At 38.1% G+C, this 9399-nt stretch overlaps 1 protein-coding gene across 3 annotated transcripts; it reads right to left on the minus strand.

The window, feature by feature from the left end:
* Positions 1–629: 629 nt before the first annotated feature.
* Positions 630–7630, minus strand: sdf4 (stromal cell derived factor 4). Of its 3 annotated transcripts, none has more exons than XM_044210360.1 (7): positions 7318–7630; positions 6059–6377; positions 4594–4730; positions 4310–4423; positions 4017–4175; positions 2536–2711; positions 630–2295 (listed from the first exon to the last, which is right to left on the minus strand). In XM_044210360.1, exons 2-7 carry the CDS (start codon positions 6367–6369, stop codon positions 2119–2121), a joined length of 1074 nt encoding a protein of 357 aa, XP_044066295.1. In that variant the 5' UTR covers positions 6370–6377; positions 7318–7630; the 3' UTR covers positions 630–2118. The 3 variants fall into 3 exon arrangements, with proteins under 3 accessions (XP_044066295.1, XP_044066294.1, XP_044066293.1); XM_044210359.1 differs by having other exon boundaries at positions 7358–7584; XM_044210358.1 differs by having other exon boundaries at positions 7233–7577.
* Between the last annotated feature and the right edge of the window lie 1769 nt (positions 7631–9399).

Here is a 9399-nt window from a genome sequence, read left to right on the forward strand (position 1 = left end):
CTGATGATTAAAACTACAGAATCTTTAAAATTAACTGATTACATAATCTCACATACATCCGTATTCAATACAGAATCTATGAGTATTGATTCAGAGTAGGGCTGAACCTACCGACTATTGTTATTATCAATTAATCTGGCAATTATTTTTTTCAATTGATCAGTTGGTCTAAGAAAAAAATAGAATTTTGTTTTGTCCGACCACCAGTCCAAAACCCAAAGATATTCAGATTTTAATGACACCGAACTAGAAAATATTAGCATTGTCATTGTGAGCGTGTTATAGAGAATCTTTGGTGTTAGCATGCTGAAGTTAGCATTTAACTACAAGTGCTATGGAAACGTTAAAGCCTCACATGGCTGCTAACATGGCAGTAGACTCCGTCATGTTTAAGCAAAAATACCATAAATGTACTCATTCTGACTTCTTAAATCAGAATATTTGCTGTTTTTTTCTCCTATATAATAGTAAATTGAATATATTTGGGGGTTGGACCGTTTGTATAGACAAAACAAGCAACTTGGTCATTTTACATGTTTTTCTGACATTTTGTTGGCTAAAAGATTGATCTGCGATGCTACTTGCAGCACTAAAATTACACATAAAACACTAAAGAAATCCATGTACTATTGCATTTATAAGAAATATTTATTGTTTACCAGTATATTTGCAATACATTTTATAAAGCTGTGTCACATTCTGTTATCATAAATCTTATCTTACAATCAAAACAGGAAGCACAGAGAGAGGGAGAAGCCTGTAGTGTAGCAGGATCTGAAAACAACACAGGTCATTGAAAAATTCAAAAAAATATATAAAATAAAAATAAAATGGAGAAATGTAATGCCATTGTTTGTCCATGCATTTGAAAACAAGGTACAGGTGGAATTGTACAGATTAACAAAGAGCATTCAAATTTTAACAGGTAAACATGATGAAGAGTGAGTTATCCATCCTTTGTTAACCAAGACAAGGACTCCATGACCAGCCTCCTACCATAAGAGCATCCTAGACGGCAATAAAGCAAAAATTGTACAAACCTGTGTGATGTTCTAAGATACAGCTGACACAAATTATATTGATCAAATAAATAAGATCCTCTTTATCCACCATCTTAACAAGAGCATGAATTGGATTGCTTTTAGTCAAGAACAAAACAATAGGCCTTTCCCGGAGGAGACATTTTGACCTGATAAACACAGGTGAAAGTAATTATGTTAATAATATCATTAATGTTATCAGTTACACCTGTGCTTTTCCTTCAATAAGTCAATATGTCTGCTGTGAAAAAGGCACAGTCATTCATATGAATCTCTTTGCTCAAGTTTTTATTACTCTGACAATACATTATTAATGAAAGTCTGTGCTAAGTAGGATTACTGTATGTTACTGAGGCAGGTTTTTAGTTATACTATTATTTGTTTTTACACAATCAATACCCTGTTTATAAGCAGAAGGACGGATACTATCTATTATGGAAACTAGTGGAATTGTACACCACTAATGACAAAAATCACCTTTTGAATTTGGGGGAATGAAGCGGTAACAAGTACTATGTGCGTCAACAATAAACTCTTTTCATAATGATATCTCTATAAGGGTTGTTCCTTTCAGCAGCATTATATTTATTTTAATCAGCTTTTCTCTCTGACAGAGGCATTGGTACATGACAATGAATATTTACACTGTATACAGACTCGGCAGCTAAAAACAACAGATCCTGCAGAACAAATAGCTCGCCTAGCTGCGCAGTCTCTCTCACCACTGTACCAGGAACAGAAAAATCTAGTCAGGGTTAAAATTCCTCATATACACACATTTCACAATATAAACACAAATATTAATTTGGAGTTGCTGCGGTGCCTCAAATTTATGGGAAAGCCCAACATTTAAAAAGTCAAACAGTTCAATGGCACACAGAAGGCAGACCATGCTGGCAGACAGTCCCGGGCTGAAGGGAGGATGTATTAATTTTAGACAGCAGTGAAAGAGGCCGTCAAGGCTAGGCTTTCAAACACAGAATTGCACACTAGATCATCCTATCGTTAGGTTGCCCCCCCCCCCCAGGCTTGTCCCTGAAGCAGATTTAGGATGAGAGGGGGAAGGATGCATTTGTCTTCAGAACTCCTCGTGAACATTTCTGGCGTAATCCATGAGCTTGCTGCCCGTGAAGTATTCGCTATACTTGAGAATCTCGTCCAGCTCCAAATTGTGATTCTGGTTTTCATCTGCGACGGCAATCATCTGCTTGGCCTCGTTCAGAGCGTTGTGCTCATTCATCGGGTCCATGTACTCCTGTACGCCACACGAGAAGACAAACCAAGAGGAGAAAGTTGACTGCACAGTTAAAAAGAAACTATGGCGTTTTACGAGTCCCTGTTGACCGACTTAAAATATTTTAGTAGACTGGATACACAGTACTTCAGAGATACTGAGTTGAAAACGTCTGACACAACAAATATAAAGAATCAAGAAATAAATATACGATATAATATTTAAACATTCAAACAAGACTTTTGCTTTTTCATTACTCACCTCCAGTTCCTCCATCGTTACAATGCCATCACGGTCTGAATCAATGACTTCCTCAAACTCCTTCTTCCTCTCTCGAACCCAGTCGTCATCAATGTCCTGAGCCTGCTGGTTCTCCACGGTGCCCACGGGTAAAGAGATGAACTCCGACAGTGTCAGCTTCTTATCACCATCCTGATCTACAAGCAAATCACAGTGAATATCTGACTTTCACTGTCTATCTGTTAAAATTTTCATGATGGGCCTCATCACAGAACAATGCTTACTCAAACACACATCGGCATTGATGGAAGGTACAACCATTTAGGATTTTAACATCAAATATTCAGGTCCACTAAAATATTTATAACAAACAGATGCGATATTTGCCGATAGTAATAGATCAAGTACTTCTTGTTACAACGTTCCAATGGAAAAGTACCACTAATGGGCTTTTGTTATTAGTTGATTAATCGATCAACAGAAAATTAATCAGCAATTCTGATAATCGTGTCATTTTTGAAGGGAAAATGCTGATAATTTGCTGGTTCCAGCCTCTAAAATGTGAACATTTCCTTTGTTTTATATGATAAACTTGTCATCTTTGTGTTTAGAACTGTTCAGACAAAACTTTAAATTTAAAAATGCCACCTTCAGCTCTGGGAACTTGCGATGGGGATTTTTCACTGTTTTCTGAAATGTTATCGATCAAACAATTGATAAATTAAAGTGTTCTGCAGATTAATCAATAATTAAAATAATCGTTAGTTGCAGCCCTAACACATACCATGTGATGTTCCTGCCCCATGTTTCCTGTCGCTTTCTACTGTGTCGTCTGAGTCAAAATGCCAACAGGAAGCAACAATGCTAGGCAGAACTTGTCGGTGCAGAAAGCATGACCCAAAAGCGAGTAGGACGTAGGAAGATGTTTACATAACCCAGTAACATGTTTAATACCAGCCGAGCCAAACTGAGTTACAACACTTACATGCACCAAACCAGGTCATCTAATGGGATTAAGAACAGAATTCTCTCTGCATGTAAACGCACTGATTTTTAAAAAATGTGACACATACAGTGCCATCTTAAATATCTGAAAGGGTGTACATTAAAGCTGCTATAACCAATATTGTTTTATTAGCAATGGACCAAATAACTACGTCTGTGTTTTGGTTTTTCAGCCTGCGACTTTACGGTTTTGGTTCACTCTCAGCGCTCTCATCAGCAGCAGGCAGCTGTTTTCAACAAAATAGCTCTAAAAACCATCTGTACACTACCTGCTCAGCAACATACTTCTGAGTCTGGGTGGTGAACATAGTGGAGCATTTAATAGCTAAAGAGCCAGATATCTCCCTCAGGAGTTGGTGGAGATCCAAACAGGTGATAACATGTCAGTGTTGGTTAACAGTTTGTTTCCGCTGCCTACAAGTGGCCAAAAAACAAAAAACAAAAACTGTTTAAGACAATGAAGCTCATGATTCAGATGTTGGGTGAGTAAAATGTACCTAAGTCGCGCACAATCTCCTTGACCATGTATTTGAGCATGCCTCTGCTGTGCTCCGGATGAAGGAAAGACAGGAACTCCTGCTCATTCAGCAGCTGGTCTGCTGGGGGGTTGTCAGCCTGAAACCAGCGGTCCTTCAGGCTTTCCAAAACCTCCTGTGCTGCAATGATGAAGATAAGAAAAGTAAACTCAATTATATTGTTACCTTTACAGATTTTAACTAGATATCTGGAGCACATATTTTGAGATATTCTTGAAAATATTACGACATATTCCATAAAGTTCTGTACTTACTTTCCTCATCCAGTTTCAGATCTTCATTATTCTTTATTTTCTCAGCAATTTCCTTTTCATTGAAACCTTTGCTGGCCAGAAATTTGACTCTGTATTCATCCCATGTCACGTGACCTATGGACGAGCATGAATTGAGAATTTGGGTTTTGACTAAACTGAAAATATGTATTAGTTTAGGACACAGTGTTGCAACATGGCCCACAAAGGCCACAAGCCTGACAGGATTTGAAAACAGACAGTGTGCTTTGAATTATAAGTGGATGTGAGTTTCTGCTCTCTCTCACCGTCGCCGTCTGGGTCAACAGCACGGAAACTGTTCTTGTTCTCCACCATGGCCTCCTGAAAGTGCTCCTCTGTCTTCTCCATAATCCAGCGCTGCATCTCCTTGGCGCTAACACTCCTGTCCTTGTTGAAATCAACTCTGTGAGGGGAGAATTTAAAAAAAAAAAAGAAATGAGTTGCTAATTTAGCTCGAGTTATTGAGCATTAACACTGTTATGCTGTCACCGACGACCCATATGATGCATTAACTGCCTGGCTAGTGTCCAATCCCATGCTTTTGTTTAAACTTGCCAAGCACTTATACCTTTAACATGGATATTTCTTTACCATTTAAGGTAAAAAAAAACAAGGGAAGAATAGTGAGGATTTGTCAAGTACTTTTCTTCCTGAAAAGGAAATTTGTCAAGTCAGGGAGGAGGATAAGTTTAAAAATATGGAGTAGCCTTTTCCTCTGTCTGCTATAACAATGCCTGGCACATTGCCTTGTATAGTAACTGTAAACTATGCACAGTGGTTGAATGTAACTAAGTACATTTACTCAAATACTGTACTTAAGTACAAAATTTGATGTATCTGTACTTTACTTGAGTATTTTCATTTGATGACACTTCTACTCCACTACATTTCAGAGGGCAATATATATATACTTTTGATTCCACTACAATTATTTGAAAGCAATAGTTACTTTACAAGTAAAGATTTTACATACAAAACATATGAAGAACTTTTAACTACCCAATAAGATATAAAATTGTAGTTTAAACGATACGTCAACTGATCAATTAGCTGTTTTGAGTTCTGAGTTTTGATAACTGATTAATCATATAAGTAATTTCTCATGTAAACATTTCATGGTTTCAGCTCCTCAAATATGACAATTTGCTGCTTTACATTTTGATAATACTACTTATGTACTTTTTGAACATTTTCAATGTAGAACTTTCACTTGTAATGGAGTATTTTTACAGTGTGGTATTGGTACTTTTACTTAAGTAAAGAATCTGAATACTTCCTCCACCACTGACTACGCAGAGAAATATTTGCATATCCCCCCCCACTTAAGTGCATTCTTTCTTTCAATTCAGGTACTCTTATCTAGTGCCTTATATTTGTTCTTACATGAATGTTTTTTTCTATATCTGGATTCTGCTTTCTACAAAGAGGAAAAGGACTTATAGTAAATAATACCGGGGTTTCACAATACTCAGTTCACTTTCTCAATCTGTGCGTTTTGCAATACCACGCTGTTGTGACACAGCCAAAGCACATCTAAACACAACACACCTTCAGCTTCTCATGACAGTGATAAGCATAGTTATCACTGCATATGGGACATTTTTCCTACGCCTCTCTTTGTTAGTTTAGTGTTCAAATGTTTAGCATTTAAAGTCTGGTGCTGGTGACTTCTGAATAACCATATCTGCCGCTACGCTCAAGCATCTAGTTCAGGAATGCTGTATGTCTTACTTGGTGAAAATCTCAATAAGCTTCTTCCTGTTTCTCCTTGGCTCCGAGTCCTCCTCAAACTCCTCCATCTCTTTACCCAGGAAAACCTCCTGATGGAAGTCCTTATTGAGGTGGCCATCCATCTCCATCTTTACCCCATTCAGGTGGTCTGGGGGAAGAATCTCGTTCTCGTCCTTGCTGGGTGGAGTCTTATCTTTAGAGGCTGACATGTTGGCTGGCCGTGCATGAACATCCATGGTGTGGAGCAGGATACAGACAAGCAGAGAAACAGCCAAGAGGTTTCTGCACCACAATTTTCTCCAAACAGCCATGATTGTCTCTAGAAGGGTAAATTAGTTAGGATTAGTTTTGTGAGCTAACTCTGAAAATAAAAAATGGTATCAACCGAAGTTAGCTAAAACAAGATAATGTTGATGCACATCATCAAGCACACTTGTAGAGGTTTACAATGATGCCTCAACTTTAATGCCGCGTTCAGGTCATATCGGATTTTCCATAATTGCAACACGCCCACTGGGAAAATCCCGTTCACGTCAAACTCATACATGGCATACTTTATGTGGAGGAAGGAATATTTGTAACATCGCTGTATTAGAGTCAACACAAGCCTTTAACATCCAGGAATACAGGTAATATAGGCAGTCAAAAGCATAATAAAATTACACAAATCCACACTAGCTATCAAACACAGTACAGGCAACTTTAAAACTCAAGTGATATCTGCTGGAGTTGGTTAACTAATTGGCAGTTTTAACATCATAAACACAACACAGTATTGTAGCTAAAGACGTGAACGCTTCCACGATGTTGTAATGAGATGTGATGTGTGTTCTGAACGCTACATAAGGTTATAACGACAACTTAGCTGTAAAGCCTTTACATCGGTATTCAACTATGTTACCTATGTCCATATTATCCACTTTAATATAATTTACCAGCAGTAAATTATTAGTACCAGCGCGCTCATAAGACGACTAAAGGTTTCTTAACGTAAATAACGGCTAGCTCGTAAATTTAGCCTCGTCACGTCATTCGAATTATTTGACACGGCAGTTGACTATGCTAGCTGAGTGGCTAACACAAGCAGGCTAATAAAACATTATAGGTTACCGCTATCTGGTAAAAGTAAATAGTCTAAATATAAGAAGGATAATGCTCGCAGAGAACGACCAACCTGTCAAGGGCAGACTGGAAACGACGCTGTGGGGAAGTTCAAACGACTTTGGAAATTAGAGCTGTGCTAGCTGCAGAATAAGTACCAGCTGGCTAATGTTAGCTGGACTTCCTAGCCAGACGGACCTGCGGTGGCTCCAGTCAGGCAAGCTGTCAGATTCCAGTTCCTGTACACGTGGCTTCCCCACAACACCCCCACTTCGAAATGTGAGGCGGCTCAGTGTAAAACACCAATGACGGGTCGACTGTCGAGTCCTTGCCGATGGTCCAGTTAGCGTTAATTCACTCAAGCTGTCAAGTGAACTGGTTGCTGGCTAGCTGTTAACACTGCTCTGATCAAATCTGTAAATTCAAGTATAACTTCCGGTCAGCACTTTCAAGGTAAAACCGTCATTGACTAAAGTGTTACATTATTGACTACTTTGAATTTCTGCTGTAAAGCAGTGATTCCCGACCAGGGGTGTATCCAAGGGGTACTTTTGCAGTTGCCAGGGGGTGCGTCGAAATATTTTTGAGTAGCTCAACTAATTTGAAAACATAAAAAGTATGATTTGAATGAATAACTGCAGTATATATATCCACATATTGAGTCTGCTGTAACACCTGAACAGCATTAGAAAGTGCAGCTAGCAATGCTAGTAGTTGAAACAGTTAGCTAAAAGTAATGGTAACGCTAGATGGTTAAAGTTCTGGATAAATTGTTAAAATAGATAGCTAAAGGTAATGGATAAATGGTTAAAGTAATGGATAAATGGCTGAAATGGATAGCTAATGGTAATGGATAAATCGTCAAAATAAATTTAGGGTTAGGGTTTTATATGTAGTGTACCTAACTCTAACCTACATTAAAGTAAACCTTACTGGCTTCGTTGCAGAAATACTTGAAACTGATAACTGATGACAAATATCTCAACCCCAGCCCATCACAGGGGTTTTGGCACTTTTGGACAAGTTGTAAATCTATTTGGCCCAAAATGATAAGCCTGTATCCGATTTGGCCCAAACCTGGTGGGCAACAGTAAAACAAAGGTAGTTTTTTATAAATGATCCCACATTTGGCCATGATCTGGCAAGTCATCTTAAACTGTGTGTAGACTACAGCCAGATGACAATGCTTTTAGGCAGATGTGGCCCAAAGATTCTTACCATGTGGATAGTTAGCTAAAAGTATGGATAAATGGTTAAAATAGCTAAAAGTAATGGTTTTGCAGTTGAAATAGTTAGCTAAAAGTGATGCATAGATGGCTAGATAGCTAATGGAATAATGGTTCAAATATGGTTACATAGTGAAATAGTTAAAAGTAATGGCTAAAAAGGTGAAATAACTAAAAAGAAATGGATAAATGTTAGAAATAGTTAGCCAAAGTAATACATGGTTGAAAAACACTGACTGGGGACAAACTGGGTCATGGGTGCACAAAACACACCTGAGCTGTAAAAGCATACATGCGATTGTATTTTTAATTTTTTTTTTTTTTTTTGGGGTCTAAACTTATTGTACACATGCAATCTGAATTTCTCCCTTTTATTTTAAAAGCTAAATTACCCAATTTCCAGTTTAGTTTTGTTTCCCTCTGACGAGTTTGACACTGTTGGCTGCTGCTGCTACCTGCTGCAGGCGTGCCAGTGGATACAGGAGCTAGGATGGCACCAGTATGGAGCCATACTGGAAAGGTACTGGTTAGTTGTTTGTACTGCAGGCTGTTGCCTCTGGGTGGCACTGTGTTAACATGTAATAATATCAAGTAGACAAGTAAAGCAGTCTAAAAATGTAAAGTTAAGTTGTAAAGTGACAAAAAAGTCTGGTAGGCACTCGTGAGCTAACATGTTATTTATCCTAAAAAGAGTATGAGAGGGCTGAATTACTTTTAGACAAATGGGCTGATTGTAGGAGTACCAAGACCAACTATTTGTTCACATATGTCATATGTTATTTACTGAAACCTGCAATTTACACAAGGTACTTGAAATATAAGTATTACTTCCTAATAGAGCATCCAGAAAAGTGAGACATTTTGCTGAACATCAACACAGAACAAAACAAACAGGTATGCACTGTGGTACATGGCACAGTCAGGATTCTTTGGCAGGTTTTCAAGCAACAGATTACACAAGATAATGCCTTAAGGTCACAAAAAAGTGCATTTCTATTTCTTGGATCTAAACAC

This window comes from Siniperca chuatsi, linkage group LG10 (genome assembly GCF_020085105.1).
Source record: "Siniperca chuatsi isolate FFG_IHB_CAS linkage group LG10, ASM2008510v1, whole genome shotgun sequence".
Lineage (NCBI taxonomy): Eukaryota > Metazoa > Chordata > Actinopteri > Centrarchiformes > Sinipercidae > Siniperca > Siniperca chuatsi.